General features: G+C 48.6%; 3 protein-coding genes across 3 annotated transcripts; 2 read left to right on the top strand and 1 right to left on the bottom strand.

The window, feature by feature from the left end:
- The first annotated feature begins 1,855 nt into the window (after positions 1-1,855).
- Positions 1,856-3,771, top strand: si:dkey-243k1.3 (endonuclease domain-containing 1 protein-like). Its single transcript, XM_062472888.1, has 3 exons — positions 1,856-2,274; positions 2,685-2,841; positions 3,004-3,771. Exons 1-3 carry the CDS (start codon positions 1,984-1,986, stop codon positions 3,393-3,395), a joined length of 840 nt encoding a protein of 279 aa, XP_062328872.1. The 5' UTR covers positions 1,856-1,983; the 3' UTR covers positions 3,396-3,771.
- zgc:162193 (TRPM8 channel-associated factor homolog) lies at positions 3,755-9,607 on the bottom strand. The gene is made up of 10 exons (XM_062472887.1): positions 9,066-9,607; positions 8,180-8,900; positions 7,246-7,754; positions 6,605-6,906; positions 6,261-6,435; positions 6,066-6,160; positions 5,703-5,916; positions 5,061-5,297; positions 4,499-4,836; positions 3,755-4,323 (listed from the first exon to the last, which is right to left on the bottom strand). The coding sequence occupies exons 2-10, from the start codon at positions 8,821-8,823 to the stop codon at positions 4,081-4,083; spliced, it is 2,757 nt and encodes a 918-aa protein (XP_062328871.1). The 5' UTR covers positions 8,824-8,900; positions 9,066-9,607; the 3' UTR covers positions 3,755-4,080.
- Positions 9,608-10,191: 584 nt separating this feature from the next.
- pnkp (polynucleotide kinase 3'-phosphatase) lies at positions 10,192-15,219 on the top strand. The gene is made up of 18 exons (XM_062472249.1): positions 10,192-10,385; positions 10,741-10,865; positions 10,958-11,004; positions 11,230-11,484; positions 11,577-11,834; positions 11,995-12,074; positions 12,254-12,311; positions 12,468-12,575; positions 12,800-12,871; positions 13,100-13,148; positions 13,248-13,318; positions 13,477-13,569; positions 13,666-13,762; positions 13,966-14,027; positions 14,121-14,230; positions 14,353-14,440; positions 14,685-14,752; positions 14,929-15,219. The coding sequence occupies exons 2-18, from the start codon at positions 10,745-10,747 to the stop codon at positions 15,047-15,049; spliced, it is 1,758 nt and encodes a 585-aa protein (XP_062328233.1). The 5' UTR covers positions 10,192-10,385; positions 10,741-10,744; the 3' UTR covers positions 15,050-15,219.

Raw genomic sequence — 15,219 nt, 5'->3', positions numbered from 1 at the left:
TTTTACAAGACTAAACAATGCACGCTACAGCACCTTCTAGAATGCCGGTGATGAGTCATCAAATCCTGAGATGGAGACACACACTCCGTCACACTCACACACTCACCTGCAGAAACTACAACAGCCCACATTTCACACATACTCCTGTACACACACACATCATATAGACACTCACTCCAGCATAGTTTGGTTTGTATGTACAGTAGAGATAAACACAGTGACCTCCACCCACTATGTCCTACTATTGGAAAATATCATGAAGAGAACTGGATAATTATATGACTATAAAATGAATAATCTGATGTATAAACTTCAAGGAAGATTAACAAATGTTATCTACACAGGATCCTGTGAAAGAAGGGAAGGCCACAGGCAATTAACGCCCCAAAGCTTCATCAATGGAGTGGCCAAGACCAATAGGAAGAAGCCTGTCCATCTCGGCTGCTTCCTGTAGTGACAGACAAACAGACACACCTGTCATAGCGGAGTCGGATAATTACCTTGTGCTTGTCACTCGGGGTGTGTTCTCTCTTTAATGAACGCCTGGAGGGAGTCCCACAGCCGGCTCCAGAAGTGCCATTCAGGCCCTGTGATGCCACACTGTGTTAGATACAGACTGTTTCTCTGAGCTGTGATAAAAGAAACATCCTGATGAGGATAGGCAGGGGGATACAGAGATGGATATAGAGCGATGGCTACATGGGTTAAGAAATGAGTATGTAAATACGAGGTCTTGCTCCCAGGAATATAGCAGGTCTCTACTGCTGGACTTCATAAGTCATAAGACAACGTTGCCATCTAGTGGTGGAGTGTGAGAACAGCAACTTCTGTGTGAAAGATTGGAGTCTGGAGTCTGAAGTCTGCAGACAGAGACAGGCACACAGACAGGAGTATGTGAATTTGTCAAGATAATTATTTACTTTAAAAAGACAAAAAACTAGCGTTGTGGAGAGTAGGGGAACGCAGGCCAAACAGCCAATAACAACAGGTGTATTTCTTCCAGCAAAACACTGTGGGCTGTTCATGAGACACCAACCAGGTCTGATCAAACATGGATCATATATAACAGATTTGATCCTTTAGTCCAGAGTAAGCCAACCATGCTTCAGTGGATGTACCCACCTGTATGTTTTCTCTCCAATCCCAGTTGAAACAAGACAAGCTTGTCAACAAGCGAGTTCTTAGAATCAGGTGTGGATCAGAGATGTAAACAATAATGTAGAATCCTCTACAAGACAGTAGCTTTCCAGGAAGAGCATTGTGCAACACTGATCTTGTTCCTCCACAGTCTTCCCCTCTAACCCTCAACCTTCCACCTCTAGGTCTTTCACAGCCTTCACTACTCTACCCTTTCACCCCTCCATCTCTCGACGTCTCCTTCACCTCACAGTTACACCCCCACTCTCTTCCATGCCACCGCCTCTCCACCCTTCCACCTTTCTACCCCTCCCCCTCCTCCCAACCTCTCTACCTCCCACCCCCTACCATTTCCCCCTGTAGCCTGGGAAACCAACATGTGAGACCAGGGTTGTGTAACCAAATGTTTATTTTGAACTCCTACCATCAAACGCCTGGGGAGAGTGTGTTTCTGCTTTATTTTTTTGTCATTTCTTCTAATCAACCTAACTTGAGTGATTCATCCTTGAGCTGCTGAGCTTTCACGTGTATTTTCAGTCGTGATGTTGTTCCTGAGGACACTGAACGCTGCAGAACAGATGCAGCTACAACTTCCACTGACCTCCATGCACCTGGTCCTTTACACACGAGGAGGGTCCTTCACGTGTCAGAAACTCAGATAATAAAGAGAGAGAGAGGCAGTGTTAGAGAGAGGAGGAGTAGCTGGTGTGTGTAATAAGACTATATAACCCAGGTTAGAACAGGTTAAGCCAGTGTAGCCACACCAGATCAGACCAGGGCCCCAACCAAGCTAGACCCCTCCAGCTCAAACCTTCCACTATCACGCAGACTGCAGCAACAGCAGCCATGCATGTCCTCCCCTCTTTCCTCTTCTCCCTTTCCCTCTCCATCGTCAAGGCGGATGTAGTTGCTCGATTCCAGGACGTTCCGGAGTGTCTGGAGTACTTCTACCAGGGGAAGGTTCCGGAGTGGGGCGCCACCACGCCAGGTGCTGCCCGCCTATGTCAACGCTTTGCCAACCGGTACCACTTTGCCACGCTGTATGACACCACCCACCGCATCGCTGTGTACTCAGCCTACCGCTTCCAGCCCAGCAATGGTGGAGGCCGGGAGAAGCGCTGGTTTGTGGAGCCCCAGGTGGGTCACTGGGACGGGGGCCAGAGTCTGAGGCAACAGAAAGGTGGCTGTGGTGTTGTTTTGTAGTGAGGTGCGTTTGATTTGACTTTCAAACTACAGGCAGGTACTTGGAAATTGAAGGCAGGGAGCGGAGGTCAAGGCTAGGGTCAGTAGCATGTAAAAGGGAGCGCAATTGGCTCAGATATCTGAGGTCAATTTGATTTGGTTCATGTTAAAAAGTCAAATTACTTCTACATAGCTGGCGTGCAAGACAAGTTAGCTTAATTACTTTCAGAGGCAAACTTTTGAAGTGCTGAAGTAACCTTTGGAGAAGAAAAGACAAAAAAATATATTCACTGATTGAAAGATTTTTATTGGAAATATTCACAGAACTGTGAAAATGAATCAAAATGTTTGTTTTTATGTGTAAGCTTGTGAACAGTTCTTGGGCAGCTGAGATGAAGGATGGTTACTGGCTGGGCAAGGACAATCCTGACATCTTCCTGGGTGAGAGGCAGGCCTTGAACGAGGACTACAAACACTCTGGCTTTGTCCGCGGGCACCTGAACCCCAATGGACACCATGCTGGTAGGGCAATTCTTGGAACCCTGGTTAGATGTCCTGGCCCATAGGCTTACATTATTAACTGTTTAGCAAATGTTTTACTGGGAAAATGTTTTTAAATCACCTCATGTTCATTCCTTTATACCTCCCCCCCATCTCTACCCCAATCCTTCTCTTCTCTTTAAGTCCCAGGTCGTAACGCCACCTTCACTCTGACCAACGTGGTTCCGCAGAACCCCAAATTCAACCAGGATGCGTGGAGGATCCACGAGTTGGACCTCTCCGACATTTTCCGGACCCAGTGTTCCGAGGCGTATGTCCTGGTGGGCGCCGTTCCCTCCACCGACAACTGGATTATCAAGAACAACGTAAGGAGAGTCAACATCCCCGACTACATGTGGAACGCCTACTGCTGCGTGGACGCGAACGGGAGGCCCGTTCTCAGCGGCGCCGCCACCGCTCGTAACACCGAGCAGAACAGGGTCGACCAGCACTCTCTGACCGAGCTCAGCGCTTTCCTGCAGCAGTTCGATACCTCGCCAGTCGGGCAGCTGTTCCATAACCACTGCCAGGCATGAAACGTGGGGCGCAGTTCCTTTGGCCGACATTAACCATGAGCTTGCAGATGGGTCTGGTTCCCAGGCTATCCGTAGGCAAAAGGTTAACATTAGGAATACTGTCTGAATAAATGATCTCAAATCTGGGGCTACTAATATCAAGCAATATTTTTCATGAATTTCTTTTTCAATTTCCATTTCAGTTGATGCAGTTAAAATAACTGGCCCATGCCGGTGTGCAATTGCTTCAACCGTAAAAATACGTTCACAATTGAATGAATAAATCATGTTCTACAATACGGTGAATATTCAGTGTGTCAGTTCAGTTGCCATGGAAGTAATTCTGTGAGGGCTTGAGGTAGCCTACATTTGCAAATAACAACATGATACGAGTTGACGAGTTTTCATATCAGAAATCAGTGTCACTATTTGTTTGTATGTGTGCTATTTATTATAATTTATAGAAAGCAAAATGTTATGATTATGTTACAGTTGTTAAACAAGTGTAACTGTTAAATAATAAAGATGCATTTATCCGCCATTTCGGTTTTTGATTAAAGTGTCAGTCAGAGCAATAAATGAACTGTCACATGCCTACTCCACACACACAGTACAGTCATAGGTCCCTTCACCTCCCTTCACCAACTACAGCTAAATTCTTGTACAGATATCCATATATCCCCCCCCCGGTCGGTGTCTCTCCAGGTTAGCCGTATTGAGCCATGGGGTGGTCTGTCCAGGCTGGCAGGGAGGAGAGCTTCTCCTCAGTGGCACCATCTATGGGCCAGCCCCAGGCCTTAAAGAAGGAAGCCAGGTTCTTCCCCACCACCTGGGAGAAGGTCTGTGCATACACGTTCATCTTTCCCGCGTTGTCCCCAGGAACGTTCTGCATGGTGTGGTACTGTGCAAACACCTTCTTGAAGGCCTCCCAGCCAAACACATCCTGGAGCTGGAAAAAATAAGAGAAAAGATGGATGGAGGGAGTGTGTGGGAGTGGTAAAACACAGGGAGTGTTTAGAAAGGTGTCACGGAGCACACTGTAAAAAGATGTTTCCAAGACACGTCCTAGAGTGTGTTCTAGGACGTTCTACAAACAGGTTCTACAAATCCCTCCCCCTTGTCACCTGCATGTAGGTCTCCAGGGCGGTCCACATGTCCCAGGCCCCCAGGTCCCGCCCCCCCTTGGCGTACTGCTCAGCCCGGATCTGCCGATTCACCAGAGCCATGTTGGGGTGGGCCTGACCCCGGTCCACCCCCAGAACCTGCTCATGCACGTACACGGACCACAGGTTGCAGGTGCACTCGGTGGTGTTGGGGGGGAACTCCCAGGCCCGTCTCTGCTGGTTGTGCCCGAGCTCGTGGATGGGCCCCCAGATGCCGGAGCTCCGTGCCTGCTTAACGTTCACCAGCTCTGCGGCGGAGCAGGACTGGATCATGATGGGGTAGCCCGCGTGCATGAAGCCTGGGGGTTCCAGAGAAGTACACGAGTATTCAGTGTGATGCTTTGACGTGAGAGAGAGAAATATTTGCAGACAGGAAGAGAGAGGGAAATAAAGACAAAGATGGGCAGACAGACAGAGAAACACAGAGAGAGAGAGATGCAGAGAGAGTGAGAGATGCAGAGAGAGAGAAAAAAAAATGGGCAGACAGACAGAGAGAGAGAGAGATATGCAGACGGAGAGAGACCATGTGATATCTGGACGTCCGCTACGAAGCGCTCCTTGCGGGTGAACTTGGCAGGCACAGCGGCCAGGTCAGCAACGCCCCTCATGATGTCATCCCAGAGCGCAGCGACCTCATCAGGGCGCTCCAGGCCGCGCACCACATCCGAATGCACCGTCAGGATGATGTTCTCAAACTCCAGCTCCGCCCAAGGGGAGGGGGCAGTGCGCAGGATCATCCAATCAGCAAGGGTTGTCACACCTGTAGGGGGATGAGCAACCAATAGGACAACTCAAATATTTATGAATGAAATGATGAAACTCACGAGGGTAAACAGCTTTAGATGAACCCTCTCATTACAAAGAGAGTCCTAACATACAATACAAACAAAAACAAAACAAACAAACAATCAACAATTTAACACACTACAATTTGATACACTACAAATAAGACCATCAACACACAAACATCAGATGAATACATGGGTGAACGAAACCACATGATGGCCACGTGAACACTCAGGTACTATGATCAAAATACTAACATTTTACACTCAGCATGTAACATTTTACAATTACATTTACTTATGTTATTTTCAACCAGCACTACCTCTCTCTCGGTCTTCTAAATACACACACACACACGCACACCGACACACACACTCACCAGACTTGTAGTAGGGTGCCGGTATGGCCACCTGAACCATGACCTCAGCCCCATCTACCTCCGTGTTGGGCGGAGCCACCACGTAGATGAGCCCGCCCCACAGGTTCCACACCTGCATCATCTCCGAGTCGACAGGCATTTTCTGGCAGACCGACGGCGCCCGCTTCAGTTCTGATGAGTTCCCAATGTAATCAGTCTGACAGCCAATCTGCACCTGAGGTTGACAAATACACACATAAACGAACATTATCATTTAGAGAAGCATAACACTTGCATGCAATTTAATTGTGAATGCATATAGTATGTGTTGATTGGAGATAAGGGAGAGAATTTCTGCGTGTTTTTATGAGGAATCTGGTATACCTTCCAGCCCTGGTTGACCATCTCTGGGGGAAAGGCCATGTATGTTCTCATACCAGGGGAGAGGTAGAGACCTGTACTGATCCACTCCTCTGAACCTGAAACACAAACACACACAGTTTAACCAATCAGACATGGAAACAGGGATGGACGAACAGACAGACAGACAGACGTATAGTCTCTATATGAAGACCTCACCTCCAGTCTTGGTTCTGATGGTGATGTTAGTATTGTACCGCACCCCCATGACGGGTTGGTCCTTTATGAGGTACGGCAGGAGGGCATCCGGGTCCGGGCACACCTTGTATACCTCCGCCCCCACACTCAAGAGCAGGTGGTCCTTGGGTTGGCTGACCGGGCATGACTGGCACACCTGTGAGGAAGGGAGTGCAGAAAATACCTGTAGGCTGGCTTGAGAGGAGGAGAGTAACCTTAGAGTATAATGTGAAATATATGGGTGAAATTGGTTCAGTTCGCCCATCAAACCACAGCCAATGGAACAGTCCTAAAAGGTGCTGTACTAATAGTCAGATCAAGTGTACCTGTGGGACGGAAGCCTGCTTCAGGATGTCGGTCAGCGAGGAGAGGACGTTGGCGTACGAGGAGCAGTCGTACGCCTGCATGTTCAGGAACATAGAGCAGTCTTTGCCCAGCTTCTTAAGACAGGTCTCCTCATGCTGTGTTAGCTCCGCCCCAGTGTTCACGTGACTGGCAAAGCGGCGCAGAAGCTGCCGGAAGTGGTATCCCTGAGAGCATGACTGACCGGGGGTTGGGGCTGGGTAGCAGCCTGCCGGCACTGTGTTGCCCAACAGGCTCAGGCCCATCCTGTTCAGGATGCGGTTGCCTAGGGAATGTAAACAACACCAACAGGCATTTACCTATTGCACCTATAATGTATAGTGCCAGTAACAAACTACTTGAACTAATAAAGTATGTACATATGGAGATACTGTGTGGTATGTGTTTTACTGTGTTCTTCCTCTGGCATGTAGGATCATTTTTGTATGATTATTTGCTGGGATTACTTCTGGTGTAATCACACCAGACACCACACACACACACACACTCACTTATATATACAGTATGTAAGTATGAAATATAAACTGTAGTGGATAGGGATCATGTAGATAGATGGATATACAAGGTGTTCTATATTGGCGCTGTGCCTGAGGTTGGAGTGTACCTGGGTACTCTGTGAGGGGGTTGCTCCCAGGGTTCTGGCTTGCCCACCACCAGGCATGCCCCCCAATCAGGAGCCCCCCTCCCTCTGCTACAAACTGCTGGATGTCCTCAGCATGCTGGTCGCTGTAGGACTTGCACACATACACACTCAGGTCCTTCCTGAAGCCTGTCTGCTCACACGCCAGCCCTGATTGGCGGAGAAAGCTTGTGTCAAGACCGGGGGCCACGCCTACCAGCCCATTACGGCCCTCATCCAACCAACGGACGGCGTTTGTCCAAAATGTGTCGAGCTCCACACGATTCAGGTAGCCCTCATGTGAAACCACGATGACCCGCCCCTGGCCGTAGTAAGCCCCGGCCAGGAAGGAACAGCTGCCATGGGCGGAGCCGATGGGGAAGGCCAGAGGGCCATGGACAAGCACCTCGGAGGGAACAGCTCCGCCCTGGATGTCAAATTCAGACACACCCTTCAGCAGGAACTCCAGGTCATCCTTGAAGTCCTTCTCTATACTGGAGAGAGGGAGGGAGAGGGAGAGAGATAGAGAGAGAGAGAGGGAGGAGCAAGGGAGTAAGCGAGCGACAGTGAGGTATAAGTAATATTAAAGGACATTCTAAGTATAGTTTATTTACAGCTCTCCTCCATCTCACTTTGTGCACTACATAAAACATTAAGCTCCGTCCTCCACAGACCTGAGTGAAACAACTGCCCACCTTTGAGTAGTGGCAGTTGCATGATAGCACACATAACACTGGTTAACATACCTTTCTCTTTATTGCCCTCTCATTCTCTCTGTCCCACCTGTTTTGTTGCCCTTAAAGCCTGTCCTACCACATTTCTTTGTCCATCATGCACATACACACACTCTCTCTCTTTCTATCTCTCCACCCAATCTCTCTTCTTTTCCCCCCTCTCTTTCTGAAAAGGGATTACTCACGCCACAGCCATCCAGCTGGAAGGTATTTGAGGGGGCACAGGGAGAGACGCCACCTCCCCACAGTGCTCCGAGAAGTAGACCCCCGCCACGCTGGACACATGGTTCCCAGGGAAGTTCAGCAACGTGTTCTGTCCTGGGTTTGACTGGGCCCAGCTCCAGGCCTGCCCCGCCAGCAGCAGCCCGCCTCCAGCCTTCATGAACTCCACCAGCCCCTTCTCCTCCCCCTTCACACTGTAGACATTGGTTACGTACACCCCCAGCCCCTGGGTCAGAGGCCCCACCCGGGTCTCCATGCGGCCCCCGCTGATCTGACCCACCAGGGCGCTGCAGCTGGGGTTGATCCCCACAGACGGGCTGCCCTGGGCTGGATCAGCGCTCAGCCAGGCCAGGGCATTGTCCACTAGATTGGGGAGGGTGGTAAGGTAGCTCTCGTGGCCCAGGACCACCAGGCGGCCACGGCCATAGAAGGACGCCGCCATCAGGACCTGGCCCCGGGTGTTCATGGCCAGGGGGAAGGCGTGGTCCCCGATGAGGACCAGGTCGGAGGGGATGCTGGGCCCACCGAGGTCCAGCTCCTGGATGCCCCTCATCAGGGAGGAGTAAGACTCCTCCAGAAGAGAGGAGCTGCTGCTGCTCTGAGTCATGGCTGGGTAGGGGGGCGTTGGGGGTAGTTGACTGGGAACAGGAAGGCTAAGTTATCTCGTAAGCAGGTGAGGTCACTCTGCATGGAGGAATGTGACAGAACTGTGTTAAGAGATGTAACCCAAATCAAGCACATGCAGATAAACAATCAAAATGTTCCCAAAAAATCCTGTCTCTCTCTTGAAATAGACTACTGATCTGCAACTAGCTGCACAAAAAAAACATAAACAGAAGTTAGACTTGCCTGTTTTTATAGTAAATCCACTGCTTATATCACACTGATAATGACACATAGAAAAACTGACATGAAAGATATAATCCAGTGACCGAAGGACAGTCTGAACAGCACAGAACACCATCAGAGTGAAAGTACAGTTCTGGGAAGAGACTGAACTGGAGGAGGGCCATTTTCTGAGTATCCAATGCCAGGCCAGGTTTCCACCATAAAAAGGGCAGGGCCACGTCTCAGTGGCCAGTGCAGAAGGGATCGCAAGTCAGTCAACTTATTTGGGCGAGGAGGAAAGGATGCAGAAAACTCTAACCAGTCTAACCTGTTTTTAAAAGTCACCTGACCAGTCATGCATCGTATAACTCGCCAACTCATCAGCATTGTCAACCAGCTGTATGGCACACATATGTAATGGCTGTAATGTAGGCTGTCAGAGAATCCTGTCCGATGACTTGCCTACGAGAAAAAACGTGTTGGTGGGGTATAGCATCAGTGCTTGATTTAGTAGTCAAATCCAATTTTATTTGTAGCCTATTGCACATACACAAACTTAACCCCAAACCAATCTAAATTCTCAGGTGCAAGTAATGCGCTTCAAATGAAACTAGAGAGGGTACAATTTCTGTAAAATGAGTAAATAGTTATCACCCTGGCCTCTTTGCTTGTGGCGTTTCTGCAGCTGCCTTGCAGTAAAGCTATAGTTAGCCTAGCTATCCCCCAAGTTAACAGATGCGAAACGAATGTTCTGCCAAAGGTAGTCACGCGTGTTTTCGTGACGTAGTGACGTTAGTAACTAAGTAGTAAGTTCCGATTTCAGCTCACATCAAAACCTTGACTAGGTCCTAAATTTGGGTTAAGCCCCGAATGTTAAACGTATGCCTCGGCCCCTGGTGGGGATGGGCTGGTTTTGGCCATTACACTCGCGGGCTGAAAATGGGTCCCACTCTGGCCCTGATAGTATTTATAGAAATATAATATATATATAATTGCGCAGCTCCCCCTGTCAATGATCTCAGCACCTGCATGAAAAATTCTCTGGCGCCGCCACTGGGCATGTGGTTCATTTTGACTTGGCACAATCCTTTTCACGGTTTCACGGAAACCTAATGATTCCGGGGGATACTTTAACTAAACACAATCACTCCGGATTCTCTGCCTTAACTGAACTTCCTAGACGGAATACACCCAAAGACCCGAGCCCTACACGGATGTATTTTGATGATGGACACGTTTAATTTCATTGGTGTAACACTGAATCTACTCCGCTCTCAGAAGTGATGAAGCTAACTTGCTAACTTGCTAACTTGCTAAATCGTGCCGCAAATCTCCTGAAAAGTAAGCTAGATTTGTTGAGGAACGGAATAATTTACGGAATAATAAAGAGTGTCTTGCATTATACTTGCACGTACGACATAGTAGTAGTACTGAATATTATGTTGGCGTCAATTCAGTAGTTTAGCAATAGTATAACAAAGCAAAGCTTGAGCAAGTTTGTGTTCATGATGAACAAAGTCCACACAGCCAATAAGAGCGGGCTAGGGCATCATTTAGATCTGTTTTGCTAGTTTACTGGCTTAATTGATTTAACCATGTGACTGAATTTCTTGTCAGTTAAATAATGTCAGTTATTTGGAAGTCATTTTCGTAAAAGCTTTATTTAAGAGTAACATTACTCTCTTATTTGCTGCAGAGAAATGCAGTGCACTCTGGTGAGTAAAGAAGGTTCCTGCGTCCCACTACCGGACGGACGAGCCGTGATTCTGGGTCGAGGTCCGGTGACCGGAGTCGCCGATAAGAAGTGCTCCAGACACCAGGGTAAGAGAGGGAGGAGGATGCCTTTATTTAAATTCTGCCTGCCTGTATGTCTATCTGATGGCTTAGAGCATGTTCTGCCTTTCTCTCCCTAGTGAAGCTGGTAGCGTGCTATGCAGACCAGAATGTTCTTGTGACTCAGGTACCAGCATCTGTCCACGCCCATGCTCAACTGTACCTCACTTTATCTTACAAACAGTATCTTTATCTTTCCCTCTTCGGTGTTGTTTTGACTTTGCAGCTCATCTTATAACCATCATCATTCTGTCCCCCTCGCCACTCTTCTCTCTCTGTGTCTATCTAACTTTCCCCTCGCTTTATTAATTCTCTCTCTCTGCCTCCATATTACCCCTCCCCACCCTCTCAGCTGGGTCCTAATCCCTGCTCCCTTAGTGATGAGAACCTTATCAGGGGCCAGTCAGGGCGGCTTCCCAGGGACGGCACCCTCTTCCTGGTCCACCAGAGCCACCCCTTCTGGGTCCAGTACTCTGATGGCTCCCCAGAACCAAGAACCATGGGTGCCGAGAGGCTCAAGGCCACAGACAAGACCAGGGGAGGGAAGAACGAGAGCCCTGCTCCCAAACGCAGCATCAAAGACTTCTTTGCTTCTTCTCCCAAGAAGGTACAGGGATGTCCCTCATGTGTGCAAGACTTCTGATCATGATGCCACAACATGTTTTACGTGCAACCAAGGAAATTACTGTTTTTGTTCAGGCATCCAAGCGGTCACACAGCCCTGATGAGGACCCCAGGGGGAAGCGCCAGAGGGCCACTGAGGATGAGGATGAGCGCCTGGCTGAAGAGAAACTCAGACAGCTACAGGAGCTGGCAGAGAGGGCCAGCAGCACCAAGCACTCAGCTTATTCATCATCATCATCATCATTGTCATCTGCAGCCTGTTCCCAGAGCCAGTGGGAACAGATAGGAAACCTGCTGCTCTATACAGCTGCTGGAGTGAAAGGAAGAAATAAGGTCAGTCTAACTATCTGTTTTCTGACTAACTGTTTTGTTTCTGCAGTATGGTCATGTCCAGGTATATAAGAGTTTAGTGCTGTCTTAAAAAAAGGGTGAAGAAGAGGAGGCCACTGTAGATGATTGAGACTAACCCCTTATCCCCTCATCTGTGCACCAGATTGCAGGCTTCGACATTGACGGTTGCATCATCACTACCAAGTCAGGGAAGGTGTTTCCTACTGGCCCTGATGACTGGAAGTATGCCTGCCCATCGTTTTATGTTTGTGCGTGTGTGGGGGGGTATGCCTGTCTGCCTGTCTGTCTGTCTGGAGTGACCTTTTATTTAGCCACTAATGGTAAACAGGCTATATGATCCACAGCTACTTTTACAGATTCACTATGTTAACATGGTGACCCATTCTTGCTTTGATCGTCAGGATTCTGTTCCCTGAGATCCAGCCTCGTTTGGCCAGCCTGCTGCAGAAAGGCTACAAGGTTAGAGGGACACCACATGTACTGCATGAGATCCACCTTTGGAAGTGGAACACAAACAAGGTCTTAACTAGAGACTAGTTAAGACTAGTGGTGTGCTAAGCCATACAGAGCTGTACAGTGTTGACTTTCGACCCTGAGGAAACTCCTTCTTCTCAGGTGGTGTTCTTCACTAACCAGATGGGCATTACCAGAGGCAAGCTGAAACCAGAGGACTTCAAGTTGAAAGTAGAGAACATCCTGAAAACCCTCCAGCTACCTATACAGGTGGAGTGGGAAACACACACCTGCACACACACACACACACACACACACCTGCACACACCCACACACCTGCACACACCCACACACCTGCACACACACACACACACACCTGCACACATTCAGTACATGCACACTCATCCCTCTATACATACACACATATGGAGTGTTATAGTGTGTGTGTGTGTGTGTCTGTGTGTGTGTGTGTGTGTGTGTGTGTGTGTGTTCAGGTGTTTGTAGCATCCGGTCCTGGTGTGTACAGAAAGCCTGTGACAGGGATGTGGGAGCACCTGTCTGAGAAGGTAAGACAAACACACACACCCTCAGGCACAGACACACCCTCACACACTCTGTCAGACACACCCCTTCAGGCACCCTCATACACACCCTCTGTCACAACAATATTTAGATTAGCCTTGGTGTGTCATCCATTTTCTCAGTATTTCCATTCCGTGAACGGTGTTAAATCCCACAAGCTGTGCTGTGTGTGAAGTGTAGACTAACATGTTTGTTTGTGTGTGTGTGTCCAGGCCAACGGAGGCATGTCTGTGGACAGGAGCCAGAGTTTATATGTGGGAGGTGAGTCAGCTGATTGTTCTCGCTCTCACACACACACACACACACACACACACACACACACACACACACACACAGTGCTGACATTGTGCTCTGAATCAGATGCAGCAGGCCGGCCGGTCAACTGGGCTCCAGGGAAGAAGAAGAAAGATTTCTCCTGCAGTGACAGACTGGTGAGACTGCCCTTGTATCTCTCGACCGGTGAGAGCACAGCGAGAAAGACCCGACCCCTACTACCCTCTCACACTCACTCTCCTCCTTCCTCTCCCTTTCGTTCTCTCCCTCGCTCTGTCTCTCTCCATCCCCCTTCTAACCTCTATCCCTCCCCCAGTTTGCTCTGAACCTCAAGCTGCAATTCCACACTCCAGAGGAGTTCTTCCTGGGTTGGAAGAGTGCCCCCTACAGTCTGCCTGACTTTGACCCAGTGAGTGACTGGACCTGCTGTGCCTGGAAAACAGAGTTGGGAAGATGTTTCAAGGGGTATCTTAAACGTGTGTGTGCATGACATTTTCTCCCTTAGAGGAAGTTAGACGTCAATGCCCGCCTGTACGACCCACCCAGTGCCTCTCTCACTTCCGGCAAACAGGAAATCATTGTTGCAGTTGGTTACCCTGCTTGTGAGTGGAATGTTTTACATTCTTAAAATTACAGTCTTATTATTCTCTTAGTTTAGGATCATTCTCCTCTCTCGTTCTCTCTCTCATACACTCTCATTTTCTCTTTCTTTCTTTCTTTCTTTCTTACTTTCTTTGTCTTTCTAACTCTTTCTCTTACGCCGACACTCCTCTGTCTCTCTCTCCCACCTTTTCTTGTCCTCCAGCGGGAAAGTCTACATTCTTCCACAAATACATCGTCCCTCAGGGCTACGCCTACGCCAATAGGGTAAGTATAGGGGGAGCCATGGCTCAGCCAATCAGACATGAACCCTACGTGACCCCTGAAACCACCTTGTGACCTCTGACCTGTATGTGTCAGGACACCCTGGGCTCCTGGCAGAGCTGTGTGTCAGCGTGTCAGCGGGCCCTGAAGGAGGGCCGTAGTGTTGTCATTGACAACACCAACCCAGACATTGAGTCTCGCAAACGGTAACTTTTGTGTGTTTTTGCCCCAGTGCTTCTATGTGTGTGTCTTATTTGTGTATGTGTGTTTGTGTGTGTGTAGAAATTGTGTGTGTTGTAAACATGTGTGTGTTTGAATTCATCTCCAGGTATGTGGAGGTGGCCCAGACTGCAGGGGTCTTCTGTCGCTGTTTCCTGTTCTCTGCTTCTCTGGAGCAGGCCAAGCACAACAACAGAGTAATATCCCTTATTCTCTATATATTAATGATCCTCTCTCTCTCCATCTCTCCTCACTCTATCATCTGTACGTCCTCTTTGTCTTCTCCCACCTTTATCTTCAATCTCTTTCCCTCCTTATTTTATTCTAATGTATTAACTGTCCATCTGTCTTCTTGGTAAATTAGTTTTTGATACAGCTCTGTTTCCTTGGTGATTCTGAGTGTCTCACACATTAAACTCGTCTTCTTCTGGTGTTCTGCAGTTCCGTGAGATGATGCCCTCCACTGTCAAACACGTCAAGGTCAACGACATGGTGTTCCACAGCTATAAGTAAGTTGTGGTTACCTCACCTACATACAGCCAGTCCACATCTATCTGCTCTGCCATGGAGTTTTGAGACAGGAGAGAGAAAGTGACGAGAAAAAGAGGGAGCAAGAGAAAAGGAAAAAAAAGAGACAGGCTAGGGTTGGTTTGTCTTATGAACAGAATTCCCATCTCCCTCCCAGGAAAAAGTTTCTTCCTCCCAGCCTGTCTGAGGGCTTCTCCGAAATCCTGGAGATCCACTTTGTTCCAGAATTCGTAGACAGCCAATCAGAGGCCCTCTTCCGGCAGTTCTCGGAAGGCTAGGAGAACAGCTTCCTGTCCAGTGGGTACCATGTGAGGCCAACCAAAGCCGTGAGCCAGGATATGAAAACTCTCTTTGTCACCTTGTGCCACTTGTATTTGTCACTTCAGTAATAATTCTGTGAAAATGGTGACCTTTACTTTGTCCAATAAAGCTTGATGAAACAAACACA

This window comes from Osmerus eperlanus, chromosome 11 (genome assembly GCF_963692335.1).
Source record: "Osmerus eperlanus chromosome 11, fOsmEpe2.1, whole genome shotgun sequence".
In the NCBI taxonomy this organism is placed as follows: Eukaryota; Metazoa; Chordata; class Actinopteri; order Osmeriformes; family Osmeridae; genus Osmerus; species Osmerus eperlanus.
This window is presented reverse-complemented; position numbering and strand designations above follow the sequence as displayed.